General features: G+C 36.9%; 1 protein-coding gene and 1 long non-coding RNA gene across 6 annotated transcripts in view; one reads left to right on the top strand and one right to left on the bottom strand.

Moving 5' to 3' along the window:
- The window catches only part of tbx5a (T-box transcription factor 5a), a 43,088-nt gene extending 30,672 nt beyond the window's left edge, over window positions 1–12,416 (top strand). For 2 of the 5 annotated variants that reach the window (XM_087251198.1, XM_087251201.1), the window contains 4 exons: window positions 1,691–1,782; window positions 6,613–6,833; window positions 8,355–8,885; window positions 10,271–12,416. In XM_087251198.1, coding sequence (XP_087107324.1) covers window positions 1,691–1,782; window positions 6,613–6,833; window positions 8,355–8,860 — 819 coding nt within the window. In that variant the 3' untranslated portion in view covers window positions 8,861–8,885; window positions 10,271–12,416. 5 annotated transcript variants of the gene reach the window in all.
- A 5,898-nt stretch (window positions 12,417–18,314) lies between these two features.
- Window positions 18,315–23,201, bottom strand: LOC147844569 (uncharacterized). Its single transcript, XR_015492228.1, has 3 exons — window positions 23,075–23,201; window positions 22,481–22,582; window positions 18,315–18,423 (listed from the first exon to the last, which is right to left on the bottom strand). It is a non-coding gene; the product is annotated as an uncharacterized LOC147844569 (long non-coding RNA).
- Window positions 23,202–23,832: the final 631 nt, after the last annotated feature.

Genomic DNA, 23,832 nt, shown 5'->3' with positions numbered 1-23,832 from the left:
AATTTAACCTTGTGTTGATGTATGGGTAAAAATGACCCAGGTCAGGTGGGCATCATTTTAAAAGCAGAAACACACCTAAACTCTTTTTAATCTTGAAGTTTATTTTTAACTTAAATTAATTTGAAAAAATCTGAATTCACCCCAACATTAGACAAAAATCATCATTTTTCTATTTCCATGAAGTAAATTTATAACAGCGGTTGTCTTTTAGATCAGGTTTGACCCTAATGCTGGTCAAATATGGACAAACACAAATGTTGGTGCATCCAGAAAAGCTGTTATTTACATTTAATTGAAATAATAAAACGATCCAATAATTGTCCATATTTGACCTAAAACAACCCAGCATTGCCCGATAACTCACTATCCACATGGTAAATATTAAATCCTATATTTACTTACGTCTAGAAGCAGGGTTCATACACATTTAACTACTCTAACTCCATGACTTTTCCATGATTTTTCCAAGACTGTCAATTAAATTTTCTTGACCGAATGTTTCATGCATATGTGTGGTAAAAACAATACATGTTCAAGTTTATTACAGCATCTCGTAAAACATGCAACAATCTATTCAGTTTCAATTTATATTCATTCATTCATTCATTTTCTTCTCGGCTTAGTCCCTTTATTAAACTGGGGTCGCCACAGCGGAATGAACCGCCAACTTATCCAGCATGTTTTACACAGAGGATGCCCTTCCAGCTGCAACCCAGGAATGACACACACTCATTCACACACATACAATACAGACAATCTTAGCTTACCCAAATCCCCGTTGCGTAAAACATACTAGAATAGTTGGCGGTTCATTCCGCTGTGGAAAACCCCTGATAATTAAGGGACTAAGCCGATTGAAAATGAATGAGTGAAAAAAGTCACAAAGCAAAACGTAATGTCTAGTTAGACTTAATTTAAAGGTTACACATGTTCCATCTACTTACTATAGTAATTAAAGTTAATTATGCATAATCACACACAGCTCACCCTGACCATATAGTAAGAGCAGTAGTTAGATGAACATTTACACTTTAACACAGAGTACTGCACACTGTTCACCGTGACTTCATTCGTTCATTAACACACACTGATAGGGTTCAGATTTACGGTTAGTTCCATGTTATTATGCATAATTAACGACTATTACTATAAAAGGACATGCATTATGTGGAACAAGGACATTACGTGTTATTGAACAGTCTAGTGTTCAGTTTTAAATGTAGAAACACTGAAAGAAGAAACAGTTTACAGCAGACCACTGACACTATTTATAGTTTTGATCTCACAAACTGTAGACGATTAAGATTGAGGATGGGTTTTCCTCATATGTGAATTATTAGAAACTTTTTTCAGGCAGAAATCTGTGAGATGTTTCAGTACATTTGAGCAGCATCAAACCAACCACAGCGGTGGAGAAAATCCAAGCTGAATCCTCTCATTATCTGCTGACCTAACCCAGTAAATTAAAGGATATTACACTGTACAGACACTGGTCAGTCAGATATCGATTCAAAGACTGAACCGTCTGAAGTGATCCGTTTGAAAAGAAGAAACTGCAAAGAAATAAAAGAGTGTCCTCTGTCAAAATGAACCTTCTTCACATAGTCAAATTCACTATCAAGATCAGTGTGTAAACCTCATGGTTAATTTCAGACAAATGTAATCCTTATATTGTTGTTGCTTTGTCTAGATCACCCAGCTGAAGATCGAGAATAATCCCTTTGCCAAGGGCTTCCGGGGCAGTGATGATATGGAGCTGCATCGCATGTCACGAATGCAGAGGTGAGAAAACCACATCCATAAAGACAACCCGACTCATTTACAACACGTCCCTCCGTCCACATTACTCATTCAGTCATTCCCCTTCATCTAGTCTCTTTAATCATCAGGGGTCACCACAGCGGAATGAACCACCAACTATTCTAACATATGTTTTACACAGCGGATGCCCTTCCAGCTGCAACCCAGTACTGGGAAACCCCCACACACACTTATTCACACTCATACACTACGGTCAGTGTAGTTGATCAGTTCCCCTATAGCGCATGTGTTTGGACTGTGGGGGAAACCGGAGCACCCGGAGCACTCCCAGCCTGGACTTAATCCAGTTATCTTCTTGCTTTGACGCCACAGTGCTGCTAACCATTGAACCACCATGCCAACCTAAAAAAATGTTGCTCTGGTCAGGTTTTATTGGAGGATTCGTATGAAAAATCCACTAGAGGGCGCTGTATATGTTTTTGCAATACGCTACGGTGCTTTGTGTTGTACGTTTCAAATGACAAATCCACTAAAGGATGCTGTCTGCAATATTCCAAACCTGAAATATATTCATTAGGGTGTTTTGCTGTTAATTACAGAAGATGAAATCAATAGAGGGCGCTGTCTACATTATGCGTTACTTAACATATGGTTTGCTGTACGTTTAAGATGACGAATCCACTAGAGGGCGCTGTCTTCATTATTGTGAATCTGAAATATTTTGCTTAGGGTACGATTCATTGCGTGTTTCATATGACGAATCCACTAGAGGGCGCTATTTATTATTGCGAATCTGAAATGCGTTACTTGGGGTACATTTTCTTGTAAGATTATTATGACAAATCCACTAGAATCCACTGTCATTTACTCATTCAATTTTCACAAACTAAGCAGGGCTACTTGCTTATTTAAGGCAGTGAGTTGCACTATGGGATGTTGATCTCTGCTCTGTCCACTTCTGATGTTGAAAATTAACTACAGTTGAACAAAGTGACTTTTGCTGATATTTTAGTGGTGTGAAATAATATCAGGAATATTCGATATCTAGAGGAATAAGTGTGTAGAATAGCAGGAAATTTATTACAAGGTCTCTGTAGAGTACTATACAACACCAGCACACACAATACAGCCCTGCACACCATTATAAATGTTCATGAAAGTCACTATTTTACAACTTTTCAAGGGTAAAAGTTGTTGGGAGGAAGATCAAGCTCCTATAATGAACTTCAGAAGCAGAAATAAATGAAAACGCCTCAATCAAAGACTAAAAACCCAAACAGGACATAAAACACAATTTCAGGAAAGCTTAAGAGACCAAAACCCAAACAAATAAAAATATAGAGAGAGGCAAAACGTCACAGGCCAAAGAGAAAAGGCCAGAAACATGCGGAAGTGCAGTTCAGTTCTGGATATTTTACAGTGATTTTTCAGCTGATTCTCTCCAGATGACTGCTGTATAACATGTGGAAAAACACATTTTCAAAGCAGAAGCTGCTCGCAGGCGTCGTCCGCTGTAAAACGACAGACTTCACGATATGCTCGGAAAAAAACAGCAATGCTCTTTCCATGCCGTAGCTGTAACTTTCTCTGTTGTTACTTTCAAACAAGCACTGAGTAATGTTTCCCACGAGAGCCGTCTATTGACTTTCCAGATCATGACACAAGGACTACTCAACCAAAGCCGGAGCGGATCTCCTACTGAATTGGTTTTATGACTGTTCATTCAGCAGATACTTCTGTTAGTCATGGAAGCATGCATTAAAGGGTCAGTTCACGCAAAGCTAAAGATTCCTCATCATTCTCTACATCTGGAATGCTTCAAACCTTCTGTTTCCTCACAACAAGAAGGTCTCTGGTTTGAGTCTCGGCTGGGTCAGTTGGTGTTTCTGTGTGGAGTTTGCATGTTCTCCCTGTGTTGGCGTGGGTTTCCTCCAGGTGCTCCACAGTCCAAACACATGCGCTATTGGAGAACTGATGAACTACATTTGCCAAAGTGTATGTGAGTGTCTGGGTGTTTCCCAGTGTTGGGTTGCGGCTGCAAGGTCATCCGCTGCGTAAAACATATCCTGGATAAGTTGGCGGTTCATTGCGCTGTGGCGTCCCCTGATTAATAAGAGGATTAAACTGAAAAGAAAATGAATGAATGAAAACCAGTAACCCTTGACTTTCATTTGTTTTTCCTACTATGGAAGTCAATGGTTACCGGTTTTCAGCATTCTTTAAAATATATTTCTTTGTGTTCAATAGGATAAAAAACCACATGACTTCATGAAAATGAGTAAATAGTGTGTGTGTGTTTTCTTTTATTCCAACTTTATATATAGGATTTTCCATAAATGTAAAAATATCAGACATTTTAGAATATTAATGTACATTTTGACAGCTAAGGAGAGCGAAAGTAAACAAAGATCCAACATAATTGAAACAATTATTGATCCCCAAATATATATGATGAACAAACAAATTAATTGATTAAACCCCAAATACATCCATTAAAAACAGATATTTAAAGAATGCTGAAAACCGGTAACCATTGACTTTCATTTGTATTTCCCACTATGGAAGTCAGTGCTTACCGGTTTTCAGCATTCTTCAAAGTATCTTATTTGTGTTCAACAAAATAAATAATCCACTTAACCACAGGAGGGCCAGTAAATAGTAAGTGTGTGTGTTTTTATTTCCAAAAATGTAAAAATATCAGACATTTCAGATTATTATTGAACATTTAGACAAGTAGAAAGAGACAGAAAGTGAACAAGTATCCAAAATAATTGTGACAATTTTTGACCAGCAAATATATCTGATAAACAACCCAATAAATTGAACCAAAAATACATATATTAAAAATAAGATATTTTGAAGAATGCTGAAAGCTGGTAACCATTGACTTTTTATTTGTTTTTTCCCACAATGGAAGTCAATGGTTACCGGTTTTAAGCATTCTTCTATATAAATAAATGTATGCATATATAAATAAAATATACATAAATAAAACTTTTTTAAAAAGCTTGTGAAATAAGAACAATTGTTTAAACACCATATTAAAGCCTGGGCACATGAGCGGTCACATAATAATGAAATGAACTAGCATCCAGTATGCAGCGAGTTTCCACATATTCAAAGAGAGAACCCCAAATATTCTAAAGGTTTTTGTAAGAGCCCTTCAGCCAGTGTCTAATTCTCTCCAGTAAATGTGATTTTAGTGTGAACTGCCCCTTTAAAAGAGAAATGACTGCATTATTAAGGGACTGAAGAGACTCCCCCGCGCCGCTCTGCTGAAGTCAAAGGTCCTGATATCCTATCTGTCCTGCTCTGTCAAACGCTGAGACGGAGCGGGTCTGCTCTTACTTAAACTCAGACTGGGAAACAGGTCAGTGGTTCAAAAGAAAAGCCGAGGTATCAATGCAAAGTGCCACTTATGACTTTCACTGATTAATTGGCATGGAAGAGAGAAACCCTCCCGCCGCAGACAGATGGAGAAGAGATCACCGCTGCGAGACTTCAGACATGATTCACTCACGATTAAAGAAATCCTAAATGATAACTGTTATTCTGGTGTAAATCTCTGATCTTTGATTTGTTGGTTTGATTAATAAATGCTGTGATCAATTATTTTTCTCTGATGGAGTTCTGCCAGGAGATTTCAGACTCTTTCCTACAGTGAGATTCAGCTGATGAGCGTCAAACTAAGAGCCAATAGGAGCGCAGAATGTTATGAGTGGGAAATCACAGCCAATAAGAGCACAGAATCTGATGACACAATCAGGTTCATTCCACTGTGGTGACCCCAGATTAATAAAGGGACTAAGCTGAAAAGAAAATGAATGAATGAATATTAATAATGATGATAATAATAATAAGTAATAATAATATTAATAATAATGATAATAATAATAACAACAACAATAATAATACTAATAAATAATAATAATGATGATAATAACAATAAACAATAATAATAATAATAATAATAATAATAATAACAATAAATAATAATAATGATGATAATAACAATAAATAATAATAATGATGATAATAACAATAAATAATAATAATGATGATAATAACAATAAATAATAATAATAATAATAATAATAAAAATAATAACAATGAATAATAATAATGATGATAATAATAATAAATAATATTAATAACAATAAATAATAACAATGATGATGATTATGATAATAAATAATAATAATAATAATAATACATTTCATGGGAATCAAGATCTTAGACTGAAAGACAGCATGTAATTGATTGTGTTTATATGAGCATCAGTACTCAAATTATTGACCTTAATCTAAATAACCCAGTAATATGATTTAGGCATTTATGCGAGTTGCTTTTAGAATGTTCCTGTTTTACATGTTATATCATAAACATCCATTAATGTCATTACATCACCAAGCTCTCCAATGTTTCCTCCTGATTTTCATGTCATCTTAAAACTCCACATCTATAATCCTCTATCTAGAAACACATCTAGAAACACTCTAATGGCTAATGGACAGACGGCTGCTTCTCACTCAGGGCTGCTGTTTATGCTAATGAGATGGAGAGATGGGCACTAGTGGGCGGGGCTTTCCCCCACTGATTACACATACGAAGGGAGAATGTCAATCACAGAGTTTCTGCATCAAGTCTGATTAACACAACACAGTTAATTCATGTTGATCATCAGAGGCTGCTGGAGACACACTGCTGACACACACAACTGGGGTTAAAGTCCTTATAATACAGATCTCTGCAATATATGTCCACTTTAATCATATTAAAGTCAGAGTATTGGTGTCCACATACTGCATGTGTGCCATGAAACACTATAAATGTCATTTCTGTCATCTCTAGCACTAAGGAGTACCCGGTGGTTCCTCGCAGCACTGTGCGGCAGCGTGTGGGAAGCAGTCAGAGCCCGTTCAGCGGAGACGTCCAGGGTCTGTCAGCGTCTGGAGCCATAAGCTCACAGTATTCCTGTGAGAACGGCGTTTCCAGCACATCTCAGGACCTGCTGCCTCAGTCCAGCTCCTACCACGAACACACACAGGACTACCACTGCATCAAGAGGAAAGGTGTGTACAGCTTAAGCCGGCCAGCTGTAATCAGCATTACGTTTGTTAGATGTATTACTGTTACTGACAGCCGATCTCACGAGGTAATGTAACTATCTAACCTATCGTCAGAAGAGTGGCTAATTCGTTCTAAATAAAACTATTTAATTTATATGAAGGCATAAGATTTTAAAAATAGGTGTGCCTCTAAACCACACACTGATACCTGATCCTCATTGAAGGATAAGCAAACCACACTAATATGTACGAATGAGATCATCAGATTAAGTTACGGACTGCAGTGAGATTGCGTTGGTTAATGAAAATGGTTCGGAAAAAATCTGCAATATTTATGATAATTATTAAATTGTAAATGTTGAAAAATAAGTATATGTATTTTTTAAAAGTTGTAGATTGAACTAAACTGGCCTTTTTACGTAACCGCAAAGATCTTGTTATTAGCGCCACTGGTGGCCGTTCAGTGAACTGCAGATGGAATTTAAAGCTCATGCTTGCGCTCACACACACAGAAACAAAAGTCTACAGTCTGAGCTATAATTTGAATGAATTATTTTCTTTGCATGACACACTGACATTAAAGTACAGAACGGCCCTTACGTTATTATGCTGAACATTTTAATCATTAGTCTGGTGTGTCAGAGCACAGAAGAGAGACGAGAGAGCATGAAACATCTAGATTTTCCAGAGGCCTTCCCATAAATCACTCTACAGTCAGAGAACGTCTTGTTATTTCAGTTATTCACACACTGGCAACAAAAACATTTAAGTGAGTGTGTCACCAGAAACTGCTAGTCCTTTGCATAATCAGCACTTGTTGTGTGTATTGCCTCTTTTTGTTCGAAATGCATTCTGGGTAAAAAAAAACACATCTTTCTAATGAATTCTATATAAAAAGTGTGTATTTCCAATGCATTTAGGATAAAAAGTGTGTATTTCCAATGCATTTAGCATAAAAAGTGTCTATTTCCAATGCATTTAGGATAAAAAGTGTGTATTTCCAATGCATTTAGGATAAAAAGTGTGTATTTCCAATGCATTTAGCATAAAAAGTGTGTATTTCCAATGCATTTAGCATAAAAAGTGTCTATTTCCAATGCATTTAGGATAAAAAGTGTCTATTTCCAATGCATTTAGGATAAAAAGTGTGTACTTCTAATGCTTTTAGGATAAAAAGTGTGTATTTACAAAGCATTAAGGATAAAAAGTGAGTATTTCAAATGCATTTAGGATAAAAAGTGTGTATTTCCAATGCATTTAGGATAAAAAGTGTCTATTTCCAATGCATTTAGGATAAAAAGTGTGTATTTCCAATGCATTTAGGATAAAAAGTGTGTATTTCCAATGCATTTAGCATAAAAAGTGTGTATTTACAAAGCATTAAGGATAAAAAGTGAGTATTTACAATGCATTTAGGTTAAATAGTGTCTATTTCCAATGCATTTAGGATAAAAAGTGTGTATTTTCCATGCATTCTGTGTAAAACATCTGTCAAACTCTGAAGTGTGTTTGTTGTATCTACAGTGGAGGACGAGTGTCCTGCAGGAGAACACCCCTATAAGAAGCCGTATGTGGAGAGTTCCTCCAGCGAGGATGATCACTACTACCGGCCCCTAAGCTACTCTCAGTCTCTGGGTCTGAGCGGCGGCGCCCCCTACAGGCCCGAGTCCAGCCAGCGCCAGGCCTGCATGTACGCCAGCGCCCCGCAGCCGCCTGAACCCGTGCCCAGCTTGGAGGATATCAGCTGGCCGGGCGTCCCCCCATACAGCGTCCCGCAGATGGAGCGTCTACCGTACCAGCATCATTTCTCTGCGCACTTCGCCTCCAGGCAGATGCCGGAAGCGCACGGCATGTACGCGAGCTCCGTGTCCCATCAGTGCAGCCCCAGCGGCGGGATCCAGTCGCCCAGCGCCGGCCTGCAGGGAAACGAGTATCTGTACGCTCACGGGCTGCAGCGCACACTGTCCCCGCATCAGTACCACACCGTGCACAGCGTCAGCATCATGCATGACTGGAATGAAGCCAGCTAACATGCAGATGCGGATTACAGCAGGGGTAAAGGAGCACTGGACACATCACACATGTCTCTTAGAATAAAGACTGCTCTTTTATTGCATCTTTTTAAAATTAAAACACATTAAAATGAAGCAGCAAACATTGTGCTTTTTAAGAATTAATAAATAAATTAAATGAATGAATAAAATAAAAAAAAAATCTATTAATTAATAAATCATTAACATATAAAATTTAATTAATGAAAAATATTTATTCATTCATTTTCTTTTCGGCTTAGTCCTCTTATTAATCAGAGGTCGCCACAGCGAAATGAACCGCCAACTTATCCAGCATATGATTTACACAGCGGATGCCCTTCCAGCTGCAACCCATCTCTGGGAAACATCCACACACACTCATTCACACTCATACACTACAGATAATTTAGCCTACCCAATTCCCCTATAGCGCATGTGTTTGGACTGTAACCGGAGCACCCTTGAGGAAACCCACGCCAACACAGGGAGAACATGCAAACTCAACACAAGCACCAACTAACGCAGCCGAGGCTTGAACCAGCAACCTTCTTCCGTTGACCCTAATTAATTAAAATATATGAATAACTAATAAATGTGTAATAAAAAATAAGGAGATTAAAATTTAATAAATAGATCAATTTAATTATGACATACCAGACAACTATATTTCTTGTAATATTTTTATTAAAAACACATTCAAATGAAGCAGCAAACAATGTGCATATTAATAATGGCAATGAAAATAAAATGATAATAAATAAATAATCGGAAGATTAAAATGGGCAATATATGAGAATTACTAAAATAGAAAAATATAAATACTTAATAAAATATAAATAATAAATTATTAAATTAAAATAAATAAATATAAGTTAACATTTTTAAGAAATAAATCATTCAATTATGACATACCAGATAAATATATTTCTAAGATTCAGAGACATGTTGGTCGTCATATTTCTAATCATAATAGTGTTAATAACTCATCTTTAATAACTGATTTCTCTTATCTTCATCATGATGACAGTAAATAATATTAGTCTAGATGTTCTTCAGGACACTAGTGTTCAGCTTAAAGTGACATGTAAAGGCTTCACTAGGGTAATTAGGGTAAAGTTAGGGTAATTAGGCAAGTCATTGTATAACAGTGGTTTGTTCTGGAGACAATCTAACACTAATATTGCTGAAAGGGCCAATAATATTGACCTTAACATGAGTTTAACACTATTAAAAACTGCTTTTATTAGAGGAAATATTGTGAACATTTCCTTACTTTAAAATATTGCTTGAGAAATATTTATAAAAGAATGAATATTTTACAGAAGGGCGAATAATTAACCTTTGAGAATAATGGTGATGTGTTCAGTGCTGTTTAACCCGCTGTATTTACACCTTTTATACCTACAGCTTGTGTCAGGAGCATCATCAGTTTGGTCTGCTGAGATTGCGATGTGAAAACTGACTGCGAGACACAAGGACAGAGACGTTTTATATCAAGACTGAAAACGTTATAAGGAAACTAATCCAGTTTTATAGTCTCTTTTCTTCCCCATTTCATTATTGGAGATGTTTTCCATGTTGTACTTTGGAAGTATGAGGTGCGATGTGTTTAGGATGGTTTCTGTTAACTTGTAGAATAATGGGAAAAATGAAACCGAGCTTCATTCGTCTGTCCAACCACAACAGATCTGCTCACACTGCAGGAAAATGCCTCTCACTAAGAGTTTTACTCTCGTTTCTAGTCCAAATATCTATGAGATGTTAAATCGGGAAGCATTTTCTGGACAAGCAGAGAGTATTGTGTTGTATTTAGAAACAGTGAGTCTAAATAAAGTGAGTTTTTCATTAAAACAAGCAGAATAATCTGACAATGGGGAAAGCAGAATAATCAAATTATGTCTACATTATTTCACTTCTCCGACTGTCAGATTATTTTGCTTGTTTTGATGAGAAACTCTCTTCATTTTGACTCATTATTTCTGAAAATATATTTGTTGCTTGTCTAGAAAATGCTTCTTGATTTAAAAATCTTTAGATATCTGAAGTAGACATGAGAGTTAAACTCAAAGTAAGAGAAGCATCTCCTGCAGTGTAACCCTTAAAGACCTAGAGCTTTGGAGATTTGTGTTCGCCTGTATTTCTGTTGTTGTCTTCAGCAGTCTTATTTTTATTTCAGCATCAAGTGTCATATATCCTCTTAAACAGAAGAGCCTGACGTTTGATGTGGGCATACATGCAAGACATTTTACTCTGTGATCGCTCAGATTTCCCCAAAACAAACAGTCTATGTTCACTGGTTGAAAACAGTTTGGGGTATTGGGACGATGCATCAACAACCCAACAACTCATGCCATATCTCAGACCATGTCCAAATGGGCCACTAAAGAGCTGAGGATGTCTTCTTTATGTCACTGTTTGAATGGAACAGATCGGATCAGCAGTTCTTAAATGTTTATCAATAACACTTACTTTAGCCGTGAGAAGATGTGCGGGTCTTTAAGGGTTAAAGGGATAGTTCACTCAAATGTACTCATTTATTCACACTCGAGAGGATGCAAACATGAATATCATTCTTCTGTTGAACACAAAACAAGATATTCTGAAGAATGTTGGAGAAACATCCATGACATCAACAGTACAGACAAAAAAAAAGGTGCTTTTCAGTTCGGGTTAGGGTTAGCTTTACTTGATTCTTCAGAATATCTCCATCTAACGAAACAGAATTGGAACAAGCGGACGATCAGCAAACGAAGGCTGAATGTTCATATCTTGGGTGAACTGTCTCTTTAAGCTCAGTGTTTTACTTGGTGAATGCAGATTTTATTCAGGGATATATTACTTTTGTTTTGTCTTTAGAGAATCATTTATGTATCTGTGTCTGTAAATTAGCATTAAGTCTTTGATAGACTCTTTAAAAAAAGCTGGGTTGTTGTTTCTGCAACATAATATTGGGTTAAATAGCATTGAGATCATTTTATTTCATTTAAATTACAATTGAGCATATCCATATTTGACCCACCGTTAAAGCAGCCCGGCGTTTTTCAGAGAGTAGTCTGTGAGATGAATTGGACAAACAAGCACTTTTAATCCTCTAGATGATCTGGACTCATGAATCAGCACTCTAAACACAGCAGATTGTTAGACTAATAGTACTTATAAGCTAACGCTCTCAATATTTCTATATCTTCTGGACATCACAGACTCTTGAACTGCTAGAAGCTGAAGCATCTCTGCTATGGAAATGTTGATTTTGGACACTCGTAGTCAGCAGATTTTTCCTGTTAATAGTATTTATTTTTCCTGTATTATAAAACTCCTTCTTTCCCTTTAATCTCTGTTTGCTAGGTTGACTTTTCGACATTTGTTTTTCATCTTCATTTTGAGTTTGGTAGTCAAACATGTTTGTTTTTTTGTTTTAAAAAAAAAAAGGAAGAAATGAGCTGGGTTTGGTTTCAGATGTGTATGAATTACTGTCCAGACACACAACAGGAATTACAGAGCTGTACATACAACAACATGTACATAGAAAGCTGAATAAATGTCAAAGATTTTACCTGGAATTCTGAATTTATTGAATGCAGCTCAACAACGCCATACCACAAACACATTAACACTTACGTTTCATTTAGTCACTTATAAAGACCTTAACCTACATGACCTTATTGGAGCTATAGAATAAAAAAGCTCATCATCACACTAAACATGCTGGGTCAATATGGAGAAATGTTGGGTTATTAAGTGGCATTTAACTTTTGTGTGTTGTGTTGCAGGATTATCTGCTGTCATGGCTTTGCATTCAATAACTGGGATTATAATGAAAGTCAATAGGACAAAAACAGCACCAACGGGGAGTCAGTCAGACAGAGTGTTGATAAGTTCAAAGAATTTCCCCCAAAATATGTGTCAAAATAAGATTTGTCAGCAAAAATCATCACATTTGCTGAAACACAGAGAAAGCCGAGGCCATGTTAAGACTCATAACCAACCCAGAGTGGATGAAAATGACCCAGCAGCACACAGAAATTAAATTGAATTGAAATATTAACCCAGCACTGGGGTTGTCTATAAAATGTGTTAAGCTTTTTTAAATATTACCAAATTAAAACGAAGTGACTACGAATTAAATGTACTCCCTATTCACTCAAACATTTACAGTTTCGATCTTCTGAATAAAAGAAGATATTTTGTAGAATGCTGAAAACCTGTAACCACTGACTTCTATAGTGGGAAAAACAGACACAATGGAAGTCAGTAGTTACAGGTTTTCAGCATTCTGTAAATTATCTTCTTTTGTGTTCATCATAATAAAGAAACAGGGGCGGCACGGTGGTGCAATGGGTAGCACAATTGCCTCACAGCAAGAAGGTTTCTGGTTTGAGTCCAGGCTCGGTTAGTTACTGTGAGGAGTTTGCATGTTCTCCCCGTGTTGGCGTGGGTTTCCTCCGGGTGCTCCGGTTACAGTCCAATCATGCACTATAGGGGGATCGATCAACTAAACTGGCCATAGTGTACGAGTGTGAATGAGTGTGTATGGGTGTTTCCCAGTGATGGGTTGCAGCTGGAAAGGCATCAACTGCGTAACACATGCTGGATAAGTTGGTGGTTCGTTGTGCTGTGGTGACCCTAGATTAATAAAGGGACTAAGCTGAACAGAAAATGATAAACAAGTAGAGGTTGAATAAATGATGACAGACTTGACATTTTTAGGTGAACTATCTCTTTACAGTTTATTTGAATACATTGCTTTCAGAGAACATCCTGTATTTTGCATCAGATATTAATGATAGAGATGACAAATTAGCAATTGTGCAGAAAATCCTGAGGATTAAAGAGGGTTTAAGCAACAATCACAGGCCTCTCTGTAAATCTCCAACACGTCAGCCTTGAGAAAACAGACCATTCCGAGCCAACGTGGAGTTAACCATTGACCTCTAGTGGCAGGCAAACATGTAGATGTGAAAAAGATGAGTGTTTTGGGGGTAAAATGACAAATAGAGAAGCGTAGGCTGTGTTTTGGTTTAGTGAAACTGTAGGATTAGGCTAAACTGATAAAGTGTGATAAGGAAAAACTTTACATCTGCAGATGGAGGTGTACTGCGCTGATCGCTTTCTGATGACACTCCTGCAAAAGCTCCAGAAATTAAGCTGAAAGTGAACATTGACTTCACAAATATAACAGCAGATTTACTTATACAGTTCCATGGATCACCAAAACATGGAGGTAATCTGATACTATTTGATGATATAATCAGTGATATGATATTTGTTGATGCTCACAAAAAAATTCCTTGATACAATTAAAATTTAATGGAAATTCATTCATGTTTCATCAACTTAGTCCCTTTATTCATCAGGGGTCGCCACAGCGGAATGAACCACCAACTGTTCCAGCATATGTTTTACACAGCAGACGCCCTTCCAGCTGCAACCCAGTACTGGAAAACACCCACACACACTCATACACTACGGCCAGTGTAGTTGATCAGTTCCCCTATAGCGCATGTGTTTGGACTGTGGGGGAAACCGAAGCACCCGGAGGAAACCCACACCAACACGGGGAGAACATGCAAACTCCACACAGAAACACACTGACCCAGCTGAGGCTCAAACCAACGACTTTATTGCTGTGAGGCCACAGTGCGACACCGCTGAGCCACCGTGTCAACTTTACTAGAATATTGATCAGTTCAATTCAAGTGTATTTGTATAGCGCTTTTCACAATAACTATTTCTCCACAGCAGCTCAACGAAAGGTGTGCGGAATCACGTTACAAACTAATATAGTAATATATGGCGTGACTTATTTACAATAATATTCATGCACAATCGCAACCAAGGCATGTAAGATATACATTTATATACAACTAATGTTGATGTTTCTAAATTCTGTGTCAATTTCATATTCCGTATCACCCCGGGGTGGAGTTTGAGGACACGCCTCTTGTTACAACATTAAACGTTTTCATACAAATAAAATAGTACAAATTAGCCACTTTCTGAGAATAGGTAAAATAGTTACGTTTCCTCGTAAGATTGGGCCGATATACTGTGAAATGAACTGAATGCAGTAAACTAATCTCGCATAATTATTGTACATTTGGTCAGGTTAGCAGCTAATTCGTACAAACTCGATTTCAATTGTGTGAAAATTTACAATATAAGGAGGCGTGGCACCAAACCCCGCCCCTAAACCCACTGTAGATAAGCAAAAAAACTAAAAGTTACAAATGAGATCGTACAAATGAATACAAATTAGCAATTAAATCAAAAACATACGAACTGCCATGATCGCATTGAGGACAAGAACGTGTTCGCTAAATACGCAGATGGAGAGCCAAAATAAAAGTCCACGTGAAGCAGACGTTGCAGAGACGTTTATTTCATTATGGTGATTTACTTCCAACTAAGAGTGAATAGTGATGGGGCGGGGCTTTCATTTGCGCATCATTAATAGAGTATATTAATATGCAGTTGCTATGGAAACCTTCAGGTTGCTTTCAACAGAGGGAGCCAATCCAAACACGGAAGCACTGAGAGTTTATTGAAGATTTCCACAACAGACACCTTTACCAGCTGATTAACGTGCGCAGATTCATCATCACCTGAAGCATCATGATGTGAGAGCGCTAAATAAACAGGTGGCTCAGTGGTCAGCACTGTGTCCTCACAGCAAAAAGGTCAGTGGTTTGAGTCCCGGCTGGGTCAGCTGGAGTTTGCATGCTCTCCCCGTGTTGGCGTGGGTTTCCTCCGAGTGCTACAGGGGAACTGATCAACTAAATGTAGTGTGTGTGTGTGTGTGTGTGTGAATGAGTGTTTCCCAGAGCTGGATTGCAGCTGGAAGGGCATCCGCTGTGTGAAACATATGCTGGAATTGTTGGCGGTTCATTCCACTGTGGCGAGCCCTGATGAATAAGGGGACTCATCTGAAGGAGAATGAGTGAGCGGATGTAGATGTCATGCGGACTCTAACAGGTGATTGGTGGTCTCAGTAATATGCAAATAATGACATCACGTTATGTTAATTTGATTGATTGCTCGTTCTACATATAGAGTAAGAGTGTGTGACGTGTGGAAGGGCCAGAATGAGTGTGTATTAGTGTTTGGTGGATTCTGTGACCCCTTTGATCTGACGGATGATCCTCTCTGGACAACCTGCTCCTACGCCTGCAGTCGGACCCCGAGCGGCCCCCGAAATTCATTAACCTTGCAGCCCTGCGGCCCCGGCCCGTACACACTGCTTAGCGGCTGATTGATGAGCGCACCCCCCCACACATCTTCCGATCAGACAAACATGTGTGTGTGTGTGTGTGTGTGTGTGTGTGTCTGTGCATGTATCTCTGCATGTGCTTGTCTGTATCTGTGTGTGCGCATGTGTTTGTTTGAGTCTAAAGGTGTGTGTGTGTGTGTGTGTGTGTGATTCTGGGTCTGAGTCTGTGTGTTTGGAAGTGTGCATGTGTGTGCGTGTGTGAACGTGCATATGTCTGTGCATGTGAGTGTTTGAGTCTAAGGACGTGTGTGTTTGTGTGTGTGTCTGGGTCTGCATATCTGCATGTGTGTGTTTGAGTCTAAAGATGTGTGTGCATGTCTGTGCATGTGTGTGTATTGTCTGTGTGTGTGTGTCCATACATGCATCTGTGTGTCTGCATGTCTGTGTATTGTGTTTCCAAGTCTCTGTGTGTGTGTGTGTGTGCGTGTCTAAGTCTGCGCATATTTAAATGTGTGCGCGTGTGTCTGCATATGTGTGTCTGGGTCTGTGCATGTGTGTGTGCGTGCATTTGTGTTTCTAAGTGTGTGTGTGCAAGGATGTGCATGTGTGTGTGCGCTTGTGTGTATGCGTATGTGAGTTTGTGTACATATGTGTGTTTGAGTCTAAGAATGTGTGTGCGTTTGTGTGTCTCTGCATGTGTGTTCGAGTCTAAGGATGTGTGTGTGTGTGTGTGTGTGTGTGTGTCTGTGCATGTGCATGTATGTGTGTGTGTGGCTGTGCATGTGTCTTAGTCTGTGCATGTGTGTTTGAGTCAAAAGATGTGTGTGTGTTTCTGCGTGTGTGTCCGGGTCTGTGCGTTGGCGTCTGTGCATGCATCTGTGTGTGTGTTGCGCTGTAGAGAGTAACACTACAGGTCTCTGCAGACTCAGTGTGAGTTTATTTTTGCGTGTAATGGAAGATGCGCTGATGCAGGAATGAAGACAGCAGTTGAGGAAATCCCATCTTCCACATCAGCATCAGCGAAATCATCAGCTCTAATCAATGACCCTCACACACACACACACACACACACACACACACACCGCTGGAGTAAATGAAACAGTCAGAGAGCAGTTCCAGTGCTGACGTTCACATTAATATCCAGAGATGGAGAAGAGGCCGGCGCAGCACAGATCTACAAGAGCAGATACAGAGGGACGCTGGAGAAATGATGAACTACTGGAGCCCGAGTCTGAAAAGAAAACAAATCACTGTCACATCCTGCATGAGCACAGAGAAACCCAGAGAACAAGAGCATTCCAGAGGGAGGGAAAACCAGAGGGGGATTACTTTATTAAGATGTAGTGAAACGCGGCCCGCTCCTGACGGATGACTAGTTCAAAAAGCACGAGTTCCAGAGGCAGATCCGTCTGCAGGAGTCACACAGCTGCTCCACACTGTAAAAAATTTCCCTGTAAAAAAACGGTAATCTACTGGCAGCTGTGGTTGCCATTATCATACTGTAAAAATATGGTGCCTTACCGTTTTTTAAATTACCAGCATGATACTGTTTTTGTTAGCAACAGTATTCTACTGTTGTGGAACTGTAAAAATACAGTGCCCTACCGTTTTAAATTAACAGCATGATACTCTTTTTTTAGCCACAGTAATCTACTGTTATGGAACTGTAAAAATACAGTGCCCTACCATTTTAAATTAACAGCATGATACTGTTTTGTAAGATACAGCATACCACTGTTATTCTAATGTAAAAATACAGTGCCCTACCTTTTTTACATTTTATCTACAGCATGCATCTGTTATTTAGAAGCATAAAGCTGTTAAATTACAATCCATATTTAACCATATTATTTCAGATTAAAATGATTCAAAAAGAGAAATAAATCCAAGTTATATTTCACATTTTTTATTTTCAAACAACACAAAATAAAATCTGCATTGTGTTTGTGAAAATATTAAGCCAAAGAACAGGCAAAAATTGTAAGTTCTCCAGAAATGTTAAGATCGTATTCAGCATTGTACAACAGGAAGCAACTTACAGAATGTCATAGAAAAAATTAATAAATAGCCACTTTACAATTTAGTCTTGGATATAAAATATAAAAATATATAGCCCCAAAATGAGCTTCAGCAAATAAAGAAAAAAAGGCCTCTGTGTTGCAAAAGTAGGGGGTTCAAGCTAGCTGCATTTTAAATAAAGTCCCATTCAAAGTCCATTAGTTTCTTTAAAAGGTTTGAAACCTTGGGGTTTACAGTCATGGTCTTCTTCTGAACTGTCTTGCCAGTTGTTTTTGACGTCACATTTCCTCTCACAGCCTTGGTTCCCCTCTCTGGATTTATGCCAGCAAAGCATCTGAATAATAAGAATAAAAGATTTTCTGTGAACAAGGTATTTAAAACTGTATGACTTACAAAAAGAAATAAACTATCTGCAAAAGTGATTTTCTGTTCTGAAAGAAAATTTTAGTGAAAAAGCACATGCATTTTTGCAGCACTAAAATGGTTTTCCCTGAAAAAAGGTTATTATTATATGATGAAGATTAAAGACATGAAAAGGGCATTCAAATGTTAAAATGTTTGATTTTTGAACAACACCAGTGACGTGTGTGTACATAGTTAAAGTCCCTATTTGCTATATGTACAGTTGAAGTCAGAATTATCAGCCCTTTTTTTTGAATTATTTATTTTCATTATTTTCCTAATGATGTTTAACAGAGCAAGGAAATGCTCACAGTATCTGATAATATTTTTTTTTTCCAGAAAAAAAGTCTTGTTTTATTTTGACTAGAATAAAAATAGTTTTAATTTTTTTAAATATTGATTTTAAGGTTAAAATTACTAGCCCCTTTAAGCTATATAATGTTTAGATAGTCTATAGAACAAACCATTGCTATATAATGACTTGCCTGATTACCCTAATCAGCCTAGTTAACCTAATTAACCTAGTTAAGCCTTTAAATGTCACTTTAAGCTGTATAGAAGTGTCTTGAAGTATATCTCGTCAAATATCATTTACTGTCATTATGACAAAGAGAAAATAAATCAGTTATTAGAGATGAGTAATTAAAACTATTATGTTTAGAAATGTGTAGAAGAAATTCTCTCCGTTAAACAGAAATTGGGGAAAAAAATAAACAGGGGGCAAATAATTCAGACTTCAACTGTATATAATATAATATATTTTTTTTCCCCCAATTTCTGTTTAACAAAGAGAAGATTTGTTCAACATTTCTGAACATACTAGTTTTAATAACTAATTTGTAAAAACTAATAACTGATTTCTTTTATCTTTTCCATGATGACAGTAGATAATAATTGCCTATATTTTCTTAAAATACTAGTGTTTAGCTTAAGGTGACATATAAACGCCTAACTAGGTTAATTAGGTTAATTAAAGTCATTGTATAATGATGGTTTGTTCTGTAAACAATCAAAAATATGTATTGCTTTAGGGGACTAATAATATTGACCTTAATATATAATATATATATATTTTATATATATTTTATATATAAATATTCAAAATATTCACTGCCGTGTACTAAGTTTATTAGCTCCAATTTTGGCTTTGACTAATCTAATGTTTATGCACAAATATATAATTGTAAAGCATTCTATTCAAAATATTAATCTGAAGGACAGATTTTTTAGAGGTCATGTTTAAAAAGGCTATTCTGCTCACAAAGGCTGCATTTATTTGTTCAAAAATAAAGTAAAAATGTTGAATTTTAAAGTGTTAGTACTAGGGATGTAACAGTATCAGAATTTCACTGTACGATAATACCTCGGTATGAATGGCATACTTATTGAATAATTTACAGGAAAAACAAAACTAATGAAAAGACTCGAAAAAAGTGCCAAAAGTGTTTATTTACCTTAGCACTGAACACATCAATGACATACAAATTAGCCATCTATCTGTAAGTTTCGAAACAGGAAATTCAATTTTTAAATTTTAATAACAAAAAACTATTAAACTATATATATATAAAAAAAGTTTCAATTTAGTATTGTTGAAAACTCATCACATTCAACATTTAATCACTCACTCACTTAGATAGAGATGGGTTTTTTAAAGAAATGATCATATAACTATAATCTGGTAAAAGCTGGGATCTCTGGGCATGTCCCCTGCAACAGAAAAAACCCTCTCATTTGGGACTGAGGTTTCTGGGACAGAGATATGATTAAGCCAAGGTTGACAGCAGTGGGCAACGTTGTGCATTGTCTTTCCACCACTTGAGAGGACAAGCCATGAGTGAGATAGAGGTCTCTTTGCGGTACAAGTCAATGTCTGCATCAATCTAACAAGTGTGCTGTGTTCTGCAGTCTCCATGACTGTTGTTAGTCGTATTCCCCGACTTATATTTCACAACAGTCTGGCAGTGCCTGCATACTGTTTTTTTTTTTCTTTGTCTGTAACCTTTTCCCCTTTCTTGTATCTTTTTAGAGAGAAACCGAAATGCTTTCACACATCCGATTTGAAACCCGCTTTAGGTTCGATCGTTTCCAGCTCTTTTTCTTCCCCGCTACTAGCACCACACTCCATTTCCGCATTACTGGATCTGTAGCGACAACAGACTGCAAAGGATGATGGCCACGCCTGGGCTGATGGGAATTGTAGTTCCCGCTACCTCCCGTTCACTTCATTCGCCTAAGCAAACTTTTCTCAGAAAAATAGTTTTATTGAGTCATGCGCCTACGGTAATATTGAAAAAAATTACTATTGCGGTATGACGGTATTTACAATATTGTTACATCCCTAGTTACTACACAATTTAAATAATTCAAATTTTTCAATTGTTATTTTTTTTCTTATTGAACATAGTTTCACATTTAATTTAGTGTCACATGATCCTTAAGAAATCATTATATTGTTGGTACAAAACCCCTAATATTGATTCTTATAATGATCAGTGCTAAAAAAAAGCTTCAAAGTATTTTGGAAACTGATACATTCTTTTATGATTGTTTGATAAAAAAAATAAGTAAATTTAAAAAAAAATCTTTTTTGCATTATAAAAAATTTATTTACTTTTATTCATTCCTTCATTCATTTTCTTTTAGGCTTTTTCCCTTTATTAATCTGGGGTCGCCACAGCGGAATGAACCGCCAACTTATTCATCATATGTCTTACGCAGCGGATGCCCTTCCAGCTGCAACCCATCACTGGGAAACACCCATACACTCTCATTCACACTCATACACTACAGACAATTTTAGCTTACCCAATTCACCTGTATCGCATGTCACGCATGTGGACTGTGGGGAAAACCGGAGCACCCGGAGGAAGCCCACGCGAACACAAGGAGAACATGCAAACTCCACACGAAAATGCTGACCCAGTCGAGGCTTGAACCAGCAACCTTCTTGCTGTGAGGTGACAGCACTACCTACCTAGCCACCGCATTGTCTAATTTACTTTCATGCTTGAACAATTTAGTTTGATGAGTAAAAGTAATTAATTTTCAATGGTACTTTGAAATAGTATTGTATAATGTGTACTGACGTGGTGGCGCAGTAGGTAGTGCTGTCACCTCACAGCAAGAAGGTCACTGGTTCGAGACTTGGCTAGGTCAGTTGACGTTTCTGTGCGGAGTTTGCATGTTCTCCCCGTGTTCGCGTGGGTTTCTTCCTGGTGCTCTGGTTTCCCCCACAAGTCTAAAGATGTGGTACAGGTGAATTGGGTAGGCTATATTGTTTGTAGTGTATGTGTGTGAATAGGTGTGTATGGATGTTTCCCAGAGATGGGTTGCAGCTGGAAGGGCATCCACTGCATAAAACATGTGCTGGATAAGTTGGCGGTTCATTAAGCTGTGGCAACCCTGGAATAATAAAGGGACTAAGCCGAAAAGAAAATGAATGAATAATGTGTATTGTATTGTTTCACAAAGTTATGACAACAACAATAAATGTTTATTCTTAGCAGATGGTTATATTAAGCACCATGAGAATTATGTGACACTGAGGACTAGTATTTTTAATGATGATCAAAATTTAACTTTAAAATACAAGAATCACATTTTAAACTAAATACAATAAAATACCAGTACATGATTTAATTAGTTTATGATAAATATATACTATTTAACTGATATTTCCCTATATCACAGTTTTTGCTGTATTTGTCCTTGTTTCTATTACAGTATTGTTTAGCCTTTGTGAGCACAAGAAGCTTATTATATGACATATATATATATATATATATATATATATATATATATATATATATATATATATATATATATATATATATATATATATATATATATATTTCTGATTCCAAACTTTTCACTTGTAGTGTATACACACAAACACACATGTGACAAGTTGGACATAACAATATTCTATTCCATGAAGTCCTCATGCTAAATTAAACAAAAAATGCAAACAAGTGCAAACATATTACCTTTGAAGGAATTCCAGTGTGCATGCTCACCCTCACAGATTACTCTGCCTTCCATGCTGATCATCCATTGTTTTATCCACTGGCCCAAAGTATCATCTGAACCTTTAATAAATTGGTTGATTAAAGTATTATTTAGATATTATTCTGGAGATTAATTCTGTGATTTATCATTTGTTTTGAAAGGCTTGGTGTAGAAAGGGCCATGATAAAATTATGCAAGACGTGATAAAGCCATACAATATAATTTTTCAAAGTTAAAATAAATATTTAAATAATTATAATAAGCAACTACATGAAATCAAACCAGGTAATCTGAGATTCAAAGATAATGAAAAGTGACAGAATGTCTTAAGCATGTGTTAAAACATTGACAATAGTATGTCAATAGTAATACTAAAGGATAACTAGGCTTCTAAAAGGCAAGTTTATTTCTTTGGGTATCAGATCAAAACAAATACATACATTTCCAACTAAATGAGACTTTGCTTTAATGAATTAAAAATTTATGAATCTATTTCGTCAAATACAAACCAGCAAAGTCTATAGCGGGACACAAATTTGATTTTTTCCCTATCTTAATCACAAAATACTTACCAGGCAGAATCAAATGAGGAGTCACAGGCAGGTTACCCATCTTTTCAAGATTAGCAGTGGTGGCAGACATCTATTGGTCAAAAATGAATTGTAAAGAATTTTCATTATAATAGCAGTTACTCCTTACTCACATCATCAAAAAGATTAAAAGCTCTGCCACTTTAGGTAACATTACCAAGCATAAAATCTGATCGTAACTCTAGTCAATTTCTATATAAACCAACTGCAATAACGTAAAAATAACAAAGGTCTCACTCGATCTTAAAATGTTATTTTTAGAAGCACCGGAGTTGCAAATGAAAAGGTGTATCTGTAATAAAATGGACCAAATATGCAAGTTACACGTAACCACATGAAAAAAAAAAGAGTCTGTACAATCTTCACTCAAAGTTCATGTAAAATCTAGGTTTAACATTCTTACCTGTGTGTGATGTGAAAATGAGTCCTCCAGCTATTGTTAGCTTGCTAAATTAGGCTAAAGTTACCCCCTTTCTCTTCTCAAGACATTCACACGGTCGGATCCTGCAATTAAATAAACAGGTGCTTTGGTTATGTGTTGATTGGATGTTTATGGCATGATATTTAAATTTAATAAGTAATTTAAAGATAGTACGTTTACAGATATAGCTTCTTACCTCGTCGAAAATATCCAAATTATCCAATTATCCTTTCTTGTAAGTACCTTGGAGTTTCAAACAGAGGCACGCAGTTCAAATCTGTCATAAAATGCAGGGCAATGTTCCAGTTCATGTAACCAC

This window comes from Danio rerio, chromosome 5 (genome assembly GCF_052040795.2).
Source record: "Danio rerio strain M-AB ecotype USA chromosome 5, GRCz13ab, whole genome shotgun sequence".
Taxonomy (NCBI): Eukaryota; Metazoa; Chordata; class Actinopteri; order Cypriniformes; family Danionidae; genus Danio; species Danio rerio.
Note: the sequence above shows the minus strand (reverse complement) of the source record. Positions and strands in the feature narration are given on the sequence as shown.